The sequence below is a fragment of the Theropithecus gelada genome, chromosome 5, assembly GCF_003255815.1.
Source record: "Theropithecus gelada isolate Dixy chromosome 5, Tgel_1.0, whole genome shotgun sequence".
Lineage (NCBI taxonomy): Eukaryota > Metazoa > Chordata > Mammalia > Primates > Cercopithecidae > Theropithecus > Theropithecus gelada.
The window spans coordinates 66,127,392-66,150,049 of NC_037672.1; the positions used below are offsets into that span (position 1 = coordinate 66,127,392).

The window sequence follows — 22,658 nt, forward strand, 5'->3', positions numbered from 1 at the left end:
CATGGAGAAACCCTGTCTCTACTAAAAATACAAAGATTAGCCGGGCATGGCAGCAGGGGTGCCTGTAATCCTAGCTACTCGGGACGCTGAGGCATGAGAATTGCCTGAACCCAGGAGGCAGAGGTTACAGTGAGCTGAGATTGTGCCACTGCACTGCAGTCTGGCAACAGAGTAAGACTGTCTCAAATAATAACAATAATAATTAACAAACGTGACCTACTAGATATAGACAAGTAAACAGAGTATCACTTTCTTTGAGAATTTCCATGGTGCATTTAGTACCTACTGGAACACACACACAAGCATCTTAGATTAACTGAAAAAGTAAGTTGTCCAAGAATAGTGACTAACCACAGTTTAGGTTATATCCTAAGGAAAATGTCCATAGAAAGGGCAGGATAGTTCAAGCAGGCTTTGCAAACAGAAAAGCCAGCCACAACAAAGAATGCCTCCTATGTGGCTTCTGCTGAGGACTCCCCTTGGACTCAAGAGTCCCTAGGCCCCTGTGTCTTGTCAGCACTCTGCTATTTTGGGGCTAAGGAGCTCAGGCTTCTCAGACGTGGCCTGGGAAACACAGTCTTCTAATCCAGGAGAGTAAGAAGATTTAGGACTGACGTGGGTGTGGTTAGAGAAACCACCCGACTATGTAATCGCCCCCTTCAAATCCTCCTTGGAGACCTGATCTGACTGACATCGGGGGGTGCCTACTGCTTCGAGGCAGGAAGCCTGAATTTTCTTCCCTGTCACTGTGAATGCTTCGCCAGGGCTGTGAATGTCACCATTGCTTTTCAGGGAGAAAACATGCCAGACTAGGGCTGCACCTTCTTTATTGGCTCTGTGGGTCTAAAAGAAATCAGATCAGCCTGGGATCCCTCAGCCAACTCTGAAGACAGGATGGGGATCACGCCCGCATGTTAAAGATCACGCCCTTGTTGTGTCTCATGGTAAATAAAAAACCCAGCAAAGAAGGTAAGAACTTTCTATCTAGCCTAAAGTAGAAATGAGTGAGGCCAGGAGGGCGACAAACTTATGTTTTTACCTAGGAAATAAATACAGAGTTGTTTTGGTGACAAAGGTCAAAGACAGCTCCTCTGTTATCTATCAACTCATCCAGATGGGGTCTTTGCTATCTGTGTGATGAGATCTTCAAGTGCTGGGTGACCATTCTGCCCTGGATTTCTTGGGCTCACTTGGTGGACAGATTAACACTTTTTTTTTTTTCCTAAGAGACAGAGTCTCACTATGTTGCCCAGACTGGAGTGCAGTGGCTGTTCATAAGTGTGATCATAGCACACTACAGCCTCAAATTCTTGGGCTCAAGCAGTCTTCTCACTTCAGCCTCCTGAGAAGCTGGGACCCCAGGCATGCCACACCACCACGCCCAGCTAATTTTTGTTTTTCATGATAATGTAAGGCATTGATGATGCTAAGTCAAATTCTAGAAGGAGAAGGGGCCTCACCCACTTTGGGTGGATGTGCTAATCACCTGGAGAGATGGCTCAGCTTGGGAAATCACCAGGGGGAGAAGACAGCTGGTGATTACCAAAGGTGCTAATTCAACAATCTCAGGCTCCCTCAAGCTCATTTTCCATGGCTGACCTTATGACGTTTTCACGTTTTTAGTTTTTTTCCCTTGAGAATTATTCTACTTCCCCTTTCTATTCATTTCTCTCTCTTTTTTTTTTTTCTTGAGACAGAGTCTCACTCTGTCACCCAGGCTGGAGTGCAGTGGCGAAATCTTGGCTCACTACAACTTCTACCTCCCCAGTTCAAGAGATTCTCCTGCCTCAGCCTCCCGAATAACGTAGCTAGGATTATAGGCACGTGCCACCATGCCCAGCTAATTTTTGTATTTTTAGTAGAGACAAGGTTTCACCATCTTAGCTAGGCTGGTCTCGAACTCCGGAGCTCAGGTGATCCACCTGCCTCAGCCTCCCAAAGTGCTGGAATTTCAGGTGTGAGACACTGCGCCTGGCCATTTTTCTTATTGATTTCTAGAATGTTCTCTGTTTGTCTGTAGATGACTCCATCTTCTTCTCTTAAGCAGCCATATGTGATACCTAGTCAGAGCCACTTTCTAATTTTTCTTATGTGTAAAAATTTTAGAAAAATATTTATTGATTTTTCATTATAAAAGCTGTAATAGATGTATATAAGCTAAAAATGGAAATCTCTCACCCAACCTCATTCTTCAGAGGTAATTACTGTTAATAGCTTGGTGTATAGTCTTTTATTTTTATATACTTACTGACTTTTTTTATACAGATGGTATCACACTAGACATGCTCTTATGGAATTTGCTTTTCTTCATGTAACAATGTATCTTGGGGCTGTTTTCACATGATTGCATATCGACTTGCCTTGTTCTTTGTCATGGTGGAATACAATTCCATTGTTTTTAAAGCATCGTGATGTATTTTTTCGATTCTTTACTGATAATTACTTAAGGTGCTTTTTATTTGAGGAGGAGAAGGACTTTAAGAGATTTCTGAGGATGTCATTTAAGAAAGTTCCTTATCTATGTTTTTCATGACGATGACAAACATTTGAAAAGTACTCCTCATATATAACCTCACTTTACGCTCCTAACAACCCTGTAATGAAGTTACCATTATCCATAAATAACAGAGAAACAGATGAGACCATGGAGCCCCAAGGCAGGGATCACATGTGCCTTTGTTGTTATAATGGTAACTAGGCACCCCTTTCCCCCTTCCACATGACATAGGAAAACATATCCTTTTTGTCCTTGGTGACAAAAGGTCACCAAGAGTTAGTTACAACTACCTGATGGGAGATTTCATTTCTTTCATCTCTTGTGGTTGTTCTAAATAGTTTATTGGTCCATGATAGATATCAACTTCCTTACTCTAGAGCAATGCTATATTTCTATCTCCAATCAATTATTTGTAGGTCATCTTATTCTGCCACCATTTTTGAATTTATAAATTCATGAGAAAAAAGTTGCCTAAGGGCAAAAGAGGATTTATTTAACAAGAATCTTTGACCCAGCAATAATCACTATCCATCCCGCTGATTCATGTAGCATTGAAATAGTATGCCTTTTACTGCCTCCAAGAACATGTTTTTGATTGTTGATATTTAAAGATAAATATGATACCAGATTCAGTCCATCAATATATATTGAGGTTTCACTGTATACTAAGTACATTAAATATATTATTTATGATCTTTGAAGATATATAGATGAGAAACCTGAGTCTCTGAGAGTTTAAGTGTCCAAAATTGAGTGAGAAGGTGAACAAAAATTCTCACCCACATCAAACACTCTTAAATACACAACTTGGCTATGCAGTCAAGTTACCAATGTATCAAAGCAACTTGTGAGTCATTAACAAGCAGAATCATTGCTGAAGTCCCTTCTAGTTCTAAAACTGTGCAAATATTTAGGAGCAGTTTTGTTGGTTTGGACATGATGGCTTCTCACTTTACCCAAACTCAGATTCTGGTTTCATGACATCTCATAGAACTGGGAACCATTTGGCACACAAAAAGAGATCACAGCCTTTTTTCCTCTGGTTATTTATTCAAAATAAACTAGCCAACATAAGCAAGGTGAGACTTTAATTTTGATTTGCAAAGAAAAAGACAACAACTCTTTGATAATCCCCAATACCACAACCTTCAAAAATAGGGGAGGAGAATGGGGTAGAAATGAGGTAGAGAAAAGAATAAAAGAAGTGGAATTCACTCTTGATGTTAAGTCAGTACATCTCACATTACCTCCTGAAGAAGAACTAGAGAAAGTGTCATCTTTGTTGTATAAAAAGAAATATAGCATAATGATCCCACTACACTTTGGATGTATATCCAAAGGAAGTGAAATCAGTATTTTGAAGAGACATCTGCATGCTCATGTTTATTGTAACATTGTTCACAATAGCCAAGACATAGGATCAACCTATATTCCCATCAGTGGATGAATGGATGAAGAAAATGTAGTATATATGCACAATGGAATACTATTCAGCCACAAAAAGGATGAAATCCTGTTCTGTGTGACAATATGGGTGAACCTGAAGGACATTATGTTGAGTGAAATAAGCCAGGCACAGAAAGACAAATACTGCATGATCTCACTCATATGTGGGAGCTAAAAAGAGATCATGAAAGTTGAGCATAGAATAGTAGTTACTAGAGACTGGGGAAAATAGAAGGAAGCAGGAGATGGGAAAAGTTGGTTAACAGGTACAATGTTACAGTTAGATAGAAGGAATAAGTTCTGGCACTCCATTGCACAGTAGGGTGACTATAGTTAACAATAATGCATTGTATATTTCAAATAGTTAGAAGAGAGAATTTTGAATGTCCTCATAACAAAGAAATGATAAATGTTTAAGGTGATGGATATGCCAATTACCATGCTTTGATCACACAATGTATACATGTATCAGAATATCACATTGTATCCCATAAATATGTACAATTATTACATGTCAGGAAAAAATAAATAAGGCATAAAGTTTATTCAGTTAATATTTATGGAATCCCTACTATATGTCAGGCACTGTGCTAAATCCTGGGGTTACAATGATGAATTTGCTTACAGTCTTTCTCTGAAGGAACTCACAGTCTAATAGTACAGAGATACGAGATTAAAGACTGTAATATGGCATTGCTGTGACGGAAATGTGAACAGGATATTCAGGAGCTCAGAGGAGGGGCATGTCAAGCTGGCTTCTTTAAGGAAGGTGATGCTTAAAGTGAGCCTTTAGGAATGAATAAAGTTAGCCAGCTTAAGAGAAGTGGGATAGAAAGAACATTCCAGGTAAGAGCAAAAACACAGAGGTCATGGTAGTTAAAGTACAGAGTTTGAAGAAAGGGGAGAAGAGAGATGAGGCTTTTGGGGAAGATGTGTGTTTTTTGTTGTTGTTGTTGTTTTAGGCAGAGTCTTGCTCCATTGCCCAGGCTGGAGTGCAGTGGTTCCGTATCGTGGCTCACTGCAACCTCTGCCTCCCAGGTTCAAGCCATTCTCCTGCCTCGGCCTCCCAAGTAGCTGGGATTACAAGTGTGCACCACCACATCTGGCTAATTTTTTTGCATTTTTAGTGGAGATGAGGTTTCACCATGTTGGCCAGGCTGGTCTCAAGTGATCAGCCCACCTTGGCCTCCCAAAGTGCTGGGATTACAGACATGAGCCACTGCACCTGGCCTGGAAGATGGGTTCTGTCTGGAGTCTGAGACACCCCAGTGAAAGTTCAGGGAGCTGAGTATGTGGGGCTGAAGTTGAGGGATCATCTGGCATGGAGACAGAGATCTAAGAGGTAGGAAGTGATAGCTGAAAATGTGAGAGTTAATTAAACCAGCCAGGGAGCATATACCAAGTGAGATCAACAGATATTTGAGACTAGAATGAAAATAAAAATCAACATTTAAGGCACAGACAGAGGAAAGTGAGCTCAAGAAGCAGAGAGAATAAGAAGTCAGAAAGATGAGAACAAACACAAGAGTTTGGTATCACAGAAGCTCAAGGTGTAGAATTGAAATAAAGGTGTGGCCTGGCCAGTCGTGGCGGCTCACACCTGTAATCCCAGCACTTTGGGAGGCCGAGGCGAGGCGAGCCGATCACGAGGTCAAGAAATCGAGACCATCCTGGCTAACACAGTGAAACCCCGTCTGTACTAAAAATACAAAAACAAAATTGGCCAGGAGGCTGAAGAGGGGAGAATGGCATGAACCGGGGAGGCAGAGCTCGCAGTGAGCCGAGATCGCACCACTCCAGCCTGGGCGACAGAGAGAGACTCCATCTCAAAAAAAAAAAAAAAAGAAAGAAAGAAAGGTGTGGCCTATGGAGACAAATGGCCTTGCTGTTCCGGCAAGGTAACGACTGAAAAGATGAAGGCATTAGAGACATCAGGAAAGGCTTTGATCAACAGTGAGGACGAAAAGGGTGATTTTGAGGGGAAGTAAAGAGAAAATCTGTAGTCTACCCTTGAGATAAGTCTGGATGAGAAGAGAAGAGAGGTTGGGTGACAGAGGAATATAGGAGGTCAAGGGAGGAGGAGGTGGCAGATGAATTGCTTTGAGAATGCAGAATAAGAGATTTCAGTATGTTTCTAGACTGAAAAGAAAAGGCAGTGGAAAGGGTGAAAACGGGAGACCTAGGGAATGACAAACGGAGGGAACTCTCAGGGGAGGAACGTCTTATGCACTGAGACTGGAGAGGTGGGGAGGATGATCTCACATGATTCATAGACAATTTGGCCCACCCGATTTAATACTCTGCCTGAATCTCCTATTACAGATTCTCTCTTCTTCTTGTCAGCAAACAGCTCACTGTCCTCTGGATCTGCTGCGTCCTGCAGGAGCATTGCGCTTCAACTATGGGAAGCGGCACCTCCACCCGACATCATTCTGCTTTCCAGAATGCAGAGAGAAGTAAGTGTTTCCCACTTTCCAAACCAGCTGTGGGTACCGCAAAGCCCATATTGCATGGAGAGGGTTGGGGGTTCTCAGGGTAGAAGCAGAAAACCCTTACATTTCTCCTCAGGCTAACTCTTAGAGGTCAGCTTCTCCTTCTTGTGACATGCCCACCAAAATGTCCAGTTGAAGTATATTTGACAGAATTAAAATTTGCTCAGGGAGTTAGTGTTGTCCATTGGGGTTGATCCCAAACTACCCAAGTACAAATGAATGAAATAAGGTTGGGCAAAGAGGGGATGAAACACATTCCAGGCAGAGGGTAGAGCATGTCCAAAGGTCATGAGGTGGGAAGAAGGAAGCATGAGCTCCCTCTAGTGGCTAATCTAACAATTTTTTTTTAAAACAATAGGCCAGGAGTTGTGGGTCACCCCTGTAATCCCAGCCCTTTAGGAGGCTGAGATAAGAGAATCTCACTTGGGCCCAGGAGTTTGAAACCAGCCTGGGCGACAGAGCAAAATACCATCTCTTTAAAAAAAAAAAAAAAAATTTGAGACAGAGTCTTTCTCTGTTGCCCAGGCTGGAGTGCAGTGGCACGATCTCTACTCACTGCAACCTCCACCTCCTGGGTTCAAGCGATTCTCCTGCCTCAGCCTCCTGAGTAGCTGGGATTACAGGCGCTCGCCACCATGCCTGGCTAATTTTTGTGTTTTGTTTTTAATAGAGACAGGATTTCACCATATTGACCAGGCTGATCTTGAACACCTGACCTCAGGTGATCCACCTGCCTCGGCCTCCCAAAGTGCTGGGATTACAGGTGTGAACCACCATGCCTGACCTAAAAAAAATTTTTTTTTTTTGAGACCGAGTCTCCCTCTGTCACCCAGGCTGGATTGCAATGGCACGATCTTGGCTTACTGCAACCTCCGCCTCCTGGGTTCAAGCAATTTTCCTGCCTCAGCTTCCCGAGGAGTTTGGATTACAGGCGGGTGCCACCATGCCTGGCTAATTTTTTGTAGTTTTAGTAGCGACAGGGCTTCACCATGTTGATCAGGCTGGTCTCGAACTCCTGACCTCAGGTGATCTGCCTGACTCGGCCTTTCAAAGTGCTGGGATTACAGGCACGAGCCACCACGTCCAGCAAAAAAAAAAAAAAAAAAAAAAAATTAATTAGCTGGGTGTGGTGGTGAGCACCTGTAGTCCTAGATACTTGGGAGCCTGAGGTGGGAGGATTGCTTGAGCACAGGAGTTCAAGCCTGCAGTGAGCTATGATCATGTCACTGCACTCCAGCCTGGGTGAACGAGTGAAACCATTTCTAATATGGTAGGGATATAAACTTCGATATAAATTGCAAACATTTTTTCCCAGTTTGTCATTTGTTTGGGCCAATTTTGGAATTAGCTTCAGCTCAGGATTTCCTTATCTTGTGAATAACATGAATTCAACCTACACACGCCACAGGTTGAGACTTCCTATCTCACTGAGTTCTAGGCCAGCTCACCTCCTGCTACCACAGGGGCTGGTAGGCAGAGATTTATTAGATCGCGCAAGGTACGGAAACTTCCCCAGCTCCTGCCTTTTCACAGACAGTCCAATTACCACTCCCTGCCATGCACAGAACCCAAGAACTCACTCCCATCCCCTGGGTGTTAAACCCCCAGCTCCTGAGACATGTGGATTCCCCTGGGGCCTGCCTGACTTCAGTGCCTGTAACTGCCTTTGGTTATGGGTTCTGTCTTCATTTCTGGCACCCAGACATCTCCCTTCAATGCTTTTGATTTCAACTATCAGTTAAAAAGAAAATTAGCTTATTTTATGCGCTTTTTTAATGTGTTGGAGTGTGAGGGAGTCCTACATCTGCGTAAGCATGCCGTTTCTTATTGGAAGTCCATATTAGGCTATTTTCCTTAAAGGAATGTCATAATTCATTAATTTTTTATTGGTTACCTTTTGGCAAGCTTATACTTCCATTAGAGAAAGGTACTTCTTCCTACAGGCATCGTTTTTTTCCCTTTAAATCAGTGTTGTATATAGAGACATAAATATTCTTGACAAGATGATAAAAATAAGAGGGTAACCATCAAAAAAATTCTCTGTTCTATTTTTCTTAAATAATTTATCTGTTCTCCCACACCCTACTGTGCATTGCCTTGGTTCACAATTTTCTCACAGTGTTGTTACATGTAGAGTTTTTACAGCCCAGGTGTATTTGTAATTTGTACCCTAATAATTTAGTTTACACATGGCCCAAGTAAGAAGGGCCTATACATTTTTGCATTGTGCTATTAAAAATACATAATGCGTTAAAGGATTTTAAAAGATCCAGAGTCCATCTCAATTAAAAGCAAGCCAGCTCCCTGCCACACCCTACCAGATAGCCAACTGGGAGGAAGAAAAGAAGAGGGAGAATGAAAGGTGTTGCCCACTTCTGCTGCCTGAGTAGCCAAAGCAAGACTGAGCATATAATACGTATGTCTCATCATTGGCAACACTGGCCTTAGAATGCTCAGGGCAAGGCGTTAGCAGACAACATTGATGTCCATGATCTTCCTCAGTGGTCCTTAACTTTAGCACAGGAAAGAATTAAGTACGGAGCTTGTTAAACCTTCAGATTCCTTCCTGGATTCCACCTGTAGAGATTCTGATGTTGCAGGTCCAGGGTGAGGTGTAGCAACCTGCATGTTTACCAGGAATCTCTAAAGAATCTGTGGCACCAGCCCTGGGCCTCTCATTCACTATTCTCTTTTGTGTGTGTGTGTGTGTGTGTGTGTGTGTGTGTGTGTCAGAGTCTCTAACCCAGGCTAGAGTGCAGTGGTGCAATCTCGGATCACTGCAATCTCTGCCTCCCAGGTTCAAACGATTCTCCTGCCTCAGGCTCCCAAGTAGCTGGGATTACAGATGCCTGCACCATGCCCAGCTAATTTTTGTATTTTTAGTAGAGATGAGGTTTCACCATGTTGGCCAGGCTGGTCTCGAACTCCTCACTTCAGGTGATCCACCAGCCTCAGCCTCCCAAAGTGCTGGGATTATAGGTTTGAGCCACCGCGCCCGGCCTCATTCACTATTCTGAACATGGTTTTACGTAAGTCAGTCAGTGGGGTTCAACCTCATCTCTTATTATTTAGCGAGTGCCTTTGAGAAATACTAGTAGTATGAATTTTGTTTTCATAGGAAATCAAGTTTAGCTTTGTTTAAGTTCCTCCCAGCTTCTCTTTTGCCACGTCACCATCATCTTTCCTCTTAGGAAAATCAGCAAGAATTCTATTATCTCTCTAATGCAAACTAAATATATTAAATCAATCTGTCTACTATTTATGAGGTTGACCTGAGTCAGCCTGCAGGGTGTCTAATCCAGCTTTATCCACAAATAGTCCATTCATCACCAGCAACGTATCTAGGCCTTGGAGCTTAAAAAGAATCTAGTTATGTGGACAGCTGTTCCCTTCTCTGACAACGATACTTGACCACAGGTCCTAAACCTTATATAAAGAACAAAACTCTACACCCTAACCTGCCCTACCTGGTTACCTGGCACAGGTCCTGGCAAAAATGAGAGGCCCAGTGGGCATGTGGGGGACTGCATGGTCAGTGCTGTCTATCTTATGATGGGGGTGCTTAAAGCCTGCAGGGATATTACGGAACTGGGGGTGGCAAGCATGGGAGCTGGGAAACGCTTGCTGCCCCCTGACATCATAGGATGCATTCATTTGCGTATCTGTCTATTGTTTCCCTTTCCCAGTCTTCATCTGGTCCCGCCCCTTTTCCAGATGAGGACATTGAGGCCCCAGATGACTTGCCTGAAACCACAGAGCTTGTCCTGACATCCAGTCTATTGTCACAATATCAAAATGTCCACCCCATCCCCGCATTATAACCTGTCAGGGATGCTGCATCCTTGCAGAAGAGTTTACATCTCCTTCTAGGAATCCTGGCAGTCCTACCTTTTCATCCCTACACAGAAATGTTTTCATCAAGACATGGGAATTCTAATAAACCTACAGTGACATTAGTATAACCATCAGGCAGGAATGAAGGGGAGGGGCTGGAAATGGGGAAAAACACTATCACCAGCAGAAAGGGAGATACTTCTTATGGGCCTCAATGGGTAGTGCTTCCGCTCCATCTTGTCCTCACATATACAATGGGAGAGGGCTGAGCAGCTTCCTCTCCCTACCCCTAAACCCCTGGCCCAGGGAGTCCCAGCTCACAGGCTTGCTTCTCCATCGGTGTCGTAGCCTTCAAGGCAGCAGCCCTGATCCAGAGATGGTACCGGCGCTACGTGGCCCGCCTGGAGATGAGGCGGCGTTGCACCTGGAGCATCTTCCAATCTATAGAATATGCTGGGCAGCAAGACCAAGTCAAGGTACAATGAGATGTGGGACAGAGCCACCTCCTGCTCTGCCTTTCAGCCCTTGGGCAGCAGGGCTTGGGTGCTCCGAAGGTGAGGCCAACCGGACCACTTGTGGGTTCTCTTTTCCCTCACCTCTAAAGCCACGTCTCCTTGGCTTCTTCTGCAGCTCCATGACTTCTTCAGCTATCTCATGGATCACTTCATCCCCAGCAGCCACAACGAGAGTGAGTATGAACTGCCACATGTCATGTCCTCCTGTCCCAAGGCCACAGATTGCAGGGTGAGGTGGGGGATGCCCAGGGACTGAAACCATGAATCTGATGACAGCCAGGGAATAAGCAAGGGACTGACAAGTAAGAGGCTGGGGTTTCATGCCGAGTTCTCCTAAACACACACCTGGAGAGAAGAATTTGAGTGCAAGGAGTTCATTTATTAAGTTCAAGAAACTCTGGGGGTGGGAGGGAGTGGGGAAGGGATTCAGGAAAGGAACGGCAGCCAGTCCAACAACTCAGTGTGCCTGGGAAATAGTGCAAAACACAAGCCTCAGAATTATCCCCGCTGCAGGCAGAGGGAACTGGAGTTTTTCTGTGTCAACTCCAGGGAATCATTGGTTGAAAGCAGATGGGGAGGTGGGAGGGAAGAATAGGAGGCCTTTTCTTTTCTTTTCCTTTTTGAGACAAGGAGTCTCGCTCTGTCACCCAGGCTGGAGTGCAGTGGCATGATCTTGGCTCACTGCAACCTCTACCTCCTAGGTTCAAGTGATTGAACTTCAGACACCGAGTAGCTGGGATTACAGGTGTGCGCCAACACACCTGGCTAATTTTTAGTATGTTTAGTAGAGACAGGGTTTCACCATGTTAACCAGACTGGTCTTGAACTCCTGGCCTCAAGCGATCCACCTGCCTCGGCCTCCCAAAGTGCTGGTATTACAAGTGTGAACCTCTGGGCCCAGCCAGGAGGTTGTTAATTCCATAGCATTTCTGGCCTGCCACCCGGATCCAGGAAATATGCCCTCAGTCTAGAGACGCACATGCTGGCAGCTGGAAGCTGCTGGAAGGCACTGCCAGGTCTGATGCACCTGTTGCACTCACTAAATGCAATATAAATGCTTGTGAATGATTTTTCCACTCTGGCTTTCCCCTTTCCTTCTGCTTGCAAATCCAGGTCCCAACATTTCTGTACTCTCTAAGTCTGACAAATCTTGATCTTTTAGAATAAAAGTAGAAAGCATGACTTTTTCCTCCTGCCCATGCTAGTCTGTTGTCACTTTCTCCTTCCTTTTTCCTCTTCTGTGCTGGAGCTGAAGCTGAAGCCAGATTAACCATGTCCTGCTTCAACAGCCCAGGGAAGGACTTTTTTTTTTTTTTTTTTTTTGAGACAGGGTCTCACTCCATCGCTCAGGGTGGAGTGCAGTGGTGTCATCTCAGCTCACTGCAACCTCTGCGTCCCAGGCTCAAGTGATCCTCCCATCTCAGCCTCTTGAGTAGCTGGACCTACAGGTGTGCGACAGCATGGCTGGCTAAATTTTTAAAAATTTTTTGTAGAGACAGTTTCCTTATGTTGCCTAGGCTGTTCTCAAACTCCTGGGCTCAAGCAATCCTCCCTCCTCGGCCCTGCAAAGTTCTCAGATTAGAGGTGTTAGCCACCGTGCCCAGCCAAGGACTATTCTATAGTGCCTGCAGACTGCATGATCAGATGATCATAAGCTGATCCACCTTTTCTATCGGGACTAGGGGAATTCCTGACCCGCATGTTCACTGAGGACAGATTCACCCAGGACCCTGAGATGGAGAAATGCAGTGACTATGAGTCCATAGAGGTACCCGACAGTTACACGGGGCCACGCCTCTCCTTCCCGCTCCTGCCTGACCATGCAACTGCCCTGATAGAAGCATTCAGACTGAAACAAGTAAGCTCACCTGGGGAACTTGGGTCAGAACCAACTCCATGCAATGTGTAAAGGGAGACCAAACCCAGCACAGAAAGAATGGCCCCAGATTTAGGATGTTCATGTCATGTGTCCACTAGAGAGATTCTACCCCTGCTGTGCTTAGCCAGGACCTTGCGGTCAGTCAGCCAGGTCTGATGACTGACAGCTTTTCTTCCTAATCACATAATCTCAGTGTTCATTCATCCCACACGTAACTACTGAGCACTGCTTTGTGCCCCACACTGCTCTGGGCTCTGAGGATACAGCAGTGAACAAAACAGATAAAATCTCTGCCCTTATGGGGCTGGCAATCCATCGGGGAGGCAGACAATGAACAATAAATAAGACAATTATGCTGTATATTAGAAGGTGATGAGAGCTATGGAAAAGAACAAACTAAGTTATGGGTGGAAGAAATAGCAGTTCTATAGAGTTGTCTGGGAAGGTGATTTCTGAGCAAAGATCTAAGGTGGTGAGGAATGCTCGAGGGAAAGAGCATTCCAGGCAGAGGGAGGAACACTTGGAAAATCCCCGAAGCAGAAACTTGCCTGGACTGTTCAAGAACCTCAGGAGGCCACTGTGGCTGGAGAAGAGGGAGCCAGGGGAAGAGTAATGGAGGTGAGGGGGGTGGACTTTTATTCTTCTGAACAAGACAAGGAGACAGCAGACATAGGAATGACATAATCTGACTTGTTTTTTTCTTTTGTTTTGTTTTCTTGAGACGGAGTCTCGCTCTGTAGCCAGTCTGGAGTGTAGTGGTGCAATATCAGTTCACTGTAACCTCCGCTTCCTGGGTTCAAGCGACTCTCCTGCTTCAGCCTCCCAAGTAGCTGGGACTACAGGTGCCCGCCACCATGCCCATCTAATATTTTTATATTTTTAGTAGAGATGGAGTTTCACTGTGTTAGCCAGGATGGTCTCGATCCCCTGACCTTGTGATCTCCCCACTTCGGCCTCCCAAAATGCTAGGATTACAGGCGTGAGCCACTATCCCTAGCCCTGACTTGTTTTTTAAAATAATCATTCTGGTTGCTGTGTTAGGACAGTGTAGGTGGCCAGGGCCAAAGCAGGGAGACCAGTCAAGAGACTACTGCAGTGGTCCAGGCGAAAGACGATAGTGGCTTGGAACTCTGATGGTACGGTAGACGTGGTGAGAGAGAGTCAGTTTCTGGCTCCATGTCAGAATTCAATCCTTCCCCTTTTCCCCATGAATGTAACTCATTGCAGGAGGAGCTGAGCTGATATATTCCAGTAATGACAGGATCAGTCAGTACCATCAACACACCTGCACTTAGTCATACTTTACTGAGACAATCACATGGTCCTCCCATGCTAAAGGCAAGGAAGGGTTTAATAGAGTAGACAGGAAAGAGAAAAGTAGCTCAATATTTGCAGAAGGAACAAGTGGGGATGATGAAAAGCAGAAACAAGGGCAGAAGTTGGGTGAAAAAGGAAGAATCCGTGCATAGTCCCAGGAGCCGTTTACTGGGGTTACTTTTGGGGTCTTGGGTGATTGGGGTTGTTAAGCAGTAAAGGGAAGGACCGTTTTCCTTCACGAATATCAGTGTGTTTTTCTTCCCTCCCTCCGCTTCCTCCCAGTAGCAGCTCCATGCTCGCTACGTCTTGAACCTTTTGTATGAAACCAAGAAACATCTGGTGCAGCTGCCAAACATCAACCGGGTCTCAACCTGTTACAGCGAGGAGATCACAGTGTGTGGTAAGAGCCGATTAGAAGCGGCTTTCCATGCTAGACACAAACAAGAACGCTCTACCTGTGTGGGGATGTGAGAGGAGTGGCTGCAGGGAGATGTGATGATAAGCCAAGTTTAACCCCTTCAGATTCATGATTTGCATATTCACTCCATATGTACTTAAAGAAGAGGTGATGGTGCAGCGAAGGGGACCACGGAGCTCAGGGCCCAGCCTCTGCTTTATTTTCCCAAGCAATTCATATTGACTCAAACTCATGTTCTTCATTCAAAACAAAATCTCTGCAAATAACCAGACCCTCCTTGTTAGAAGATGGTTTATTTCATGGTACTTGAGAAAGCCCCAGTGACTAGCAAATTATTCTTCCCATCCACACACATTCCTCTCCTGGAAAGAAGTCCTGTTAATGACTGTTTTCCCCATCTTATGTTTCCAGTGGTTTTTAACATCCACTGTAGACTGACGTGCCACACCTTAACCTAGTGGAGGGAGGCTCCAGTACACGAGGGATTGTAACTGGCACTGCTGGGGGCACCTGCAGCCTGCAGATAGGTCTTGCTTGCCTTGCAATGTTCATAAACTTTTAAAAATGGTATTTCAACATTTGAAATTTGTAGGATTTTATATTAAGGTCTAGATTTTGCTTTAAAAGTCTCCTGAAAAATCTTCTAACACTGGCTCATAAGTGAGTAGCTGCTTCCTACTTTAACATGGGCAAAATCTCTCCAGTTCTCATCTAGGTTTGCAACCCTGCATTGTTGTGTCCCATCTTTGCTTCAATAAAAATGTAGCTCATTTACTATTTACAATAATCAGGCAGAAAAAATATTATGCCTTCTACTTTCAATACTATCTCTGCAATAAGGAGAAATTATATTTATCCTTATCTTACATATGGAAAACTTAGTAACTGTAGGGTTTTGTTGTCAGATTCTTCTGGGTATTTTCTTTCTTATAATAAAAATTAGAAGCACTGGTAAGGAAAAATCAGAACTGATATTCTTTTTCTGTCTTTGTTAGGAGACTTACATGGCCAATTGGATGACTTAATATTTATATTTTATAAGGTATGAATATTCAAATTAAATTACTTTCTTGCTCTGAAGCTTAATTTAGAAGCTCAAATTCAGTATCAATTGAACAAATGCTTAAATATTACTTGAATTTTTAAAATATTATTTTTTATTTTTATTTTTATTTTTGAGATGGGGGTCTCACTCTGTCACCTAGGCTGGAGTGCAGTGGTGAGATCTAGGCTCACTGCAACCTCTGGCCTCCCAGGTTCAAGCAATCCTCCCACCTCAGCCTCCCGAGTAGCTGGGACCACTAGTGCATGCCACCATGTCCTTATTTATTTATTTATTTATTTATTTCAAACCCTTGTGTGGAGGGCTGACTTTCAGTAGATCACAGCGAGGGAGCTGCTCTGCTCAGTACGAAATCCCGATCCAGAAGCAGGTCATCTACGAATGGTTTAATGTCAGGTTCCCCACGAATGTGCGTTGCGTGACGGGCGAGGGGGCTGCTGCCTTTCCTGCTGCACCCGGTTTCCCAGGAGGAGGGACTCTCTAGACCAGCCGCGGGTCCCTGTGCGCTTGCGGGGCTGAACTGCCCGCCGGCCGGGAGGGCGGGAGACCGGCTATCCCAGGCCATTGAGAGACCGGCTATCCGAGGCCAACAGAGGCTCCGAGGCCAACCGAGGCCCCGCAGCGCTGCCCTATGGTTCCGCCTGGGCGGGATTCTGACTTAGAGGCATTCAGTCAAAATCCCACAGATGGTAGGTTCGCCCCATTGGCTCCTGAGCCAAGCACATACACCAAATGTCTGAACCTGCGGGTTCATACCCAGCAGGATTACCTTGGCAACAACAGATCATCAGTAGGGTAAAACTAACGTGTCTCACGATAGCCAAATTTTTTTTTTTTTTTTTTTTTTTTTTGAGACGGAGTCTCGCTCTGTCGCCCAGGCTAGAGTGCAGTGGCCGGATCTCAGCTCACTGCAAGCTCCGCCTCCCGGGTTTACGCCATTCTCCTGCCTCAGCCTCCCAAGTAGCTGGGATTACAGGCGCCCACCACCTCGCCCGGCTAGTTTTTTGTATTTTTTAGTAGAGACGGGGTTTCACCGGGTTAGCCAGGATGGTCTCGATCTCCTGACCTTGTGATCCGCCCATCTCGGCCTCCCAAAGTGCTGGGATTACAGGCTTGAGCCACCGTGCCCGGCCTAAAATACTATTTTTAATAATATTTGCTACTCTGCTGCAGCAAATACATAATAGAAAAGTCAGCACTGCATTATATTCTAGTAAATTTTTGCAGTCTATTTAACAAATATAAAATGTTCAATTAATAACTAGAAGGGGCCAGGTGCAGTGGCTCATGCCTGTAATCCCAGCACTTTGGGAGGCCAAAGTGGGAGGATCACTCGAGGCCATGAGTTTGAGGTCAGCCTGGGCAACATAGTGAGGCCCTGTCTCTTAAAACATAAATAAATAAATAACTATTCAGCAACTGATTTTCTTTCTTCTACATAAAGAAAACTGATTATTATCAAAACAACCAAAAGCTATTTTCATATATATTTTAGTTATAATGTGTAGAACATATAACAAGGGAGATGAGTATAATTTTTTTAATGGAATATTACTTTCTACACATATTACATTTCCCAAAGCATTTTCCAATGCATTATCTTGTTTAATCCTGAGAAATCTATGGCAGGCATTATTATTTCTAGTTAAAGATAGTTCTGTGGCCAGAACTTAAAACTGGCCTTCGCATCACAAGTTTGGTGCCCTTTGCTCCACACCACATGGCAACACTCAGGCTTTGTCTAAAGGAGCATCTCATAACCTTAGCCTCTCTGGAAAGGAAATATAAGATCAATAGAAGTTATTTCCATCATTTACTGATGTTTCATGCTTGAGGAGACCTAGAAAGCAGAGAATTGGTGTTAGATGTGATTGTCAAATGCCTATTGGTTTTAACCTAATTTCCTATTTCCTTCCTCTCATTCATTCTTTGACGGGTCTCTTTGTTGAAAAGAATGGCCTCCCATCACCAGAACGGTCCTATGTGTTCAACGGTGACTTTGTGGATCGAGGCAAAGATTCAGTAGAGATCCTGATGATTCTTTTTGCCTTCATGCTGGTTTACCCCAAAGAGTTCCATCTTAACAGAGGAAACCATGAGGACCATATGGTGAACTTACGGTACAAGTCAAAACATGCTTGGGTAGTTGATGTTTGTTTGTTGTGATTGTAAAACATTATTTCTCCAGAACTTCTTATTTGTTAAATGACTTTAAAACTAGTTTTCCAATTTTTTAAAAAAGCAGAATACACAATATATAACATTTAAAAAAAATTTTTTTTTCTTGGAAACAGAGTCTCCCTTGGTCACCCAGGCTAGAGTGCAGTCATGATCTCAGCTCACTGCAACCTCTGCCTCCTGGGTTCAAGTGATTCTCCTGCCTCAGCTTCCCAAGTAGCTGGGATTACAGGAGTGCACCACCATGCCCAGCTAATTTTTGTATTATTATTAGAGACAGGGTTTCACTATGTTGGCCAGGCTGGTCTCAAACTCCTGACCTCAAGTGATCTGCACCCCCTTAGCCTCCCAAAGTGCTGGGATTTACAGACGTGAGCCACCACACACAGTCAGATGTTTTTTTGAGATGGAGTTTCACTCTTGTTGCCCAGGCTGTGCAATGGCGTGATCTTGGCTCACTGCAACCTCCACCTCCCAGTTTCAAGCAATTCTCCTGCCTCTGCCTCCCAAGTAGCTGGGATTACAGGCACCCACCGCCATGCCCGACTAATTTTTTTTGTATTTTTAGTAGAGACGGGATTTCACCATGTTGGCCAGGCTGGTCTTCAACTCCTGACCTCAAGAGATACACCCGCCTCGGCCGCCCGAAGTGCTGGGATAACAGGCATGAGCCACTGCGTCCAGCCCAGAATTTTTTTTTTTTTTTTTTTTTTTTGAGACAGAGTCTTGCTGGGTCACCCAGCTGGAGTGCGGTGGTACGATCTCAGCTCACTGCAAGCTCCGCCTCCTGGGTTCACAACATTCTTCTGCCTCAGCGCCCCGAATAGCTGGGACTACAGGCGCCTGCCACCACACCCAGCTAATTTTTTGTATTTGTAGGAGAGACGGGGTTTCACCGTGTTAGCTAGGATGGTCTCGATTTCCTGACCTCATGATCCACCCACCTCAGCCTCCCAAAGTGCTGGGACTACAAGCGTGAGTCACCGTGCCTGGCCCAGATTTTTTTTTTTTAATTTACACATTATTTTACTATTCCAATGAAACCATTGAATTTGTTTTTGCATACACATACTCTATCATATAAACAATAGAGATTCATGATAGTCAAGTAGGAAATACAGATAAGCAAAAGGAAGAAAATTAAAATATCACATAATTTATCTACCCAGGGATAATGATATAATTGTAAACATTTTGGTGATTATTCCTCGGTCCCTTTTCTATGTATTTAAGTACATATACCCAGAATATGCATTCTTCTGAAGATGTGATTATGCCCTGATTATTGTCACCGAATTTACTCTAATATCTATTTGTGCTTCTAAATCTAGATATGGCTTCACCAAGGAAGTGATGAACAAATACAAGGTGCACTGCCTTTAAAGACAAAAGTTTCTCTTAGTTCAGATAAGTTGAGTGAATTATTTGACATTTTGTTCATATCATTTTTTCCAGATACATGGGAAGGAAATACTAAGAACCCTGCAAGATGTTTTCTGTTGGCTTCCACTGGCCACTCTGATAGATGAGAAAGTTCTAATTCTTCATGGTGGGGTGTCAGACATAACTGATCTGGAGCTTTTGGACAAAATAGAGAGGAACAAGGTAGTGGTTAATGAAATAATACAAATTTCACCATAATGCCCAGTCTCATTGCCAACGTAAATGTTGTCTCACATGCTGACTGCAGTCAACTCATTATGGCTAAGAGTGTGGAGGCTGTTAAGAGTACGGAGGCTGGGCACAGTGGCTCATGCCTATAATCTCAGCACTTTAGAAGACAGGAAGATTGCTTGAGACCAGGAGTTTGAGATGAGCCTGGGCAACATAGCAAAACCCTGTCTCTACAAAAAAATTAAAAACTTAGCTGGGAGTGGTGGCATGGGCCTGTAGTCTTAGCTACTTGGGAGGCTGCAGTGAGCTCTGATTGCCATTGCACTCCATCTTGCAGGGACACAGCGAGAACCTTTTTCTAAAAAAAAAAAAAAAAAAAAAAAAAGATTGAGAATCTGCAGTTGGGCTAGGGGGCAAGTGTGCTGCAGTCACTTTGTCATGTCTACCATGTACATGCTAGTGGGGAGTAGCAACCAGTGCCGTGTTATCTGCCATTGGATCTAGATAATTCTAAACACTACCTCTCAATCATTGTCACCTAAAGAGCCTACGTTTCCCAAATAATTCGTATTACCTTCAATTAAAGTCAAGAAATATGTTATTTAGTGCCTACTGCTACATTCAGAGAGCGTGCTAGTTGGCAGAAAAAAAGATGAAGATCAATTTCAGTTAAACTCAACAAGTATGTTTTGAGTGCTTACTATGTGCAAAGAAAGTGTTAGGGAGATAAAAAGATGAAACAGAGATGGTGCCTGCCCTAAAGGAACACACAATAACCAGAATGCGTTGGGGTTGGGAGTGGAAGAGTGTGAGACAGAATGTATGATTTACCAATAACAATAGATTTCTATTTCCCATTTCATTTTGGAAATGAAAACCTAGAAAGCAAAGGTTCTATTTTCTTTCACTTAACTCTTAAACTTGACTCATCCCACACAGGAAATGCTGCTACAACATCCATAACAACATTTTCCTGGGAAGTTCCAAAGACAGGGAACTCATCACCACACAATCAGTCTACTTCAACTTTGGGCAATTCTAATGGATATGGATATGAAAGTCTATGTATATGAGACGTATATGAAATGAAAGAATATGGCTTTAGAGTCAGACAGACCTGGGTTTGAATCCTGGAATAGGCGATTGTTGGCTGAAATGACAGTTTGGTTCTATGAAGTTGTCCAGAGACCCAGGTTTCTTGTTACTCTGCCACCCTAATGTGTGGTTTCTAGACTTAGATACTATTTAGCAAGTAAGGATATGACTCCTTGTGGTTTGGCAACTAGAAACTTCTGTGTGTCCCTGTACACCCAAACTCAGTGTTTTCACTTACACATCTGTTTTATCTTTTTCTGTTTGTTTGTTTTTGAGACAGGGTCTCACTCTGTCACCCAGGCTGGAGTGTGATGCCACGATCACGGCTCACTGCAGCCTTGACCTCCTGGGCTCAGGCAATTCTCCAGCCTCAGCCTCCTGAGTAGCTGGGACTACAGTCACACACAATCATGCTTGGCTAATTTTTTTTTAAATTATTTGTAGAGGGCCGGGCGTGATGGTTCATGCCTGTAATTCCAGCACTCTGGGAATCGGAGGCGGGCGGATCACGAGGTAAGGAGTTTGAGACCAGCCTGACCAACATGGTGAAACCCTGTCTCTACTAAAAATACAAAAATTAGCCAGGCATGGTGGCGCACACCTGTAATCCCAGCTACTCAGGAGGCTGAGGCGGGAGAATCGCTTGAACCCCGGAAGCAGAGGTTTTGGTGAGCTGAGATCATGCCACTGCACTCTAGCTTGGGCAACAGAGCAAGACTCCGTCTCAAAAAAAAAAAAAAAAAAAAAAAAAAAATTTATGCTGGGCACCACGGCTCACGCCTGTAATCCCAGCACTTTGGGAGGCCGAGGCGGGCAGATCACGAGGTCAGGAGATAAAGACAATCCTGGCCAACATGGTGAAACCCCATCTCTACTAAAAATCCAAGAAAATTAGCTGGGCGTGGCAGCACGCGCCTATAATCCCAGCTACTCAGGAGGCTGAGGCAGGAGAATCGCTTGAACCCGGGAGGCGGACACTGCAGTGAGCCAAGATCACACCACTACACTCCAGCCTGGCAACAGAGCAAGACTCCGTCTCAAAAAAAGTTTATTTGTAGAGATGGGGTCTCACTATGTTTCCCAGGCTGGTCTTGAATTCCTGGGCTCAAGTAATCCTCCCACTTTGGCCTCCCAAGTGTTGGGATTATAGGCATGAGTGGCCACACTTAGCCATCAGTTGTATCTTGATGTTTCTCACAAACTTTCAACTCAAATGTTCTGACCAGCTGCTTGTATGTCTGGAGGCGGAGACAGCAAGCCACAGTACAGCAAATTATCTCATGGGAAGAATCATGTTTAATTTTGTAAACAGAGAAGAAGGAACTCTAGGAAAGAATGCTAAAGAAAAGTTTATTTTCTGTGGCTTAGCAAAAAGCTAACTTCCCAGTATTTGGTTTGCCAAGGTCTGGAGAGAGGGTGATGCAGCAAATGATACAGTCCAAGGACTACTTGGGAGAGAAGTACAGAGAGGTATGGGCTCCAGAGGCAGACTATCTGGATTCAGTCCTGGAAGAGTCTTAGTATTTTGTGCCTCAGTTTTCTTATCTGTACTATAAAAGACGCTATCTTATAGGATTGGTATGAGGGTTAATCAACTAATTTACAGAAAGTGCCCAGAACAGCGCCTATTTGGAAAAGACTGAAAACATAATAACACTATTAATCTCGTTAAGTTAGGGATGCTGCTTGAAGCAGATAATAAAATCCTTAAAATAAAATTCCTGGGCCAGGCACGGTGGTTCATACCTGTAATCCCAGCACTTTGGGAGGCCAAGGAGGGCAGATCACAAGGTCAAGAGATAGAGACCATCCTGGCCAACATGGTGAAACCCCCGTCTCTACTAAAAATACAAAAATTAGCTGGGCTTGGTGACACGCACCTATAGCCCCAGCTACTTGAGAGTCTGAGGCAGAAGAATCATTTGAACCTGGGAGGGAGAGGATGCAGTGAACCGAGATTGCGCCACTGCACTCCAGCCTGGTGACAGAGCGACACTCCATCTAAAATAGTAGAAACGGGGTTTCTCTGTGTTGGTCAGGCTGGTCTCGAACTCTCAACCTCAGGTGATCCACCTTAGCCTCCCAAAGTACTGGGATTACATGCCCAGCCTCTCTCTCTTTTCTTTCTTCCTTCCTTTCTTTCCTTTTTTTTTCTCTCTCTCTCTTTCCTTCCTTCCTTCCTTTCTTTCTTTTTTTTCCTTTCTTTCTTTCTTTCTTTCTTTCTTTCTTTCTTTCTTTCTTTCTTTCTTTCTTTCTTTCTTTCTTTCTTTCTTTCTTTCTTTCTGTCTGTCTCTCTCTCTCTCTCTCTCT

The 22,658-nt window shown here is 44.1% G+C and overlaps 1 protein-coding gene across 1 annotated transcript in view; it reads left to right on the forward strand.

Moving 5' to 3' along the window:
* The first annotated feature begins 672 nt into the window (after positions 1 to 672).
* Positions 673 to 22,658, forward strand: part of PPEF2 (protein phosphatase with EF-hand domain 2) — a 39,284-nt gene continuing 17,298 nt past the window's right edge. The window contains exons 1-10 of the mRNA XM_025386243.1: positions 673 to 969; positions 6,287 to 6,399; positions 10,618 to 10,745; positions 10,900 to 10,957; positions 12,467 to 12,642; positions 14,266 to 14,380; positions 15,394 to 15,440; positions 17,415 to 17,581; positions 18,971 to 19,007; positions 19,095 to 19,244. Coding sequence (XP_025242028.1) covers positions 6,345 to 6,399; positions 10,618 to 10,745; positions 10,900 to 10,957; positions 12,467 to 12,642; positions 14,266 to 14,380; positions 15,394 to 15,440; positions 17,415 to 17,581; positions 18,971 to 19,007; positions 19,095 to 19,244 — 933 coding nt within the window. The 5' untranslated portion in view covers positions 673 to 969; positions 6,287 to 6,344. The remainder of the gene's footprint in view (positions 970 to 6,286; positions 6,400 to 10,617; positions 10,746 to 10,899; positions 10,958 to 12,466; positions 12,643 to 14,265; positions 14,381 to 15,393; positions 15,441 to 17,414; positions 17,582 to 18,970; positions 19,008 to 19,094; positions 19,245 to 22,658) is intronic.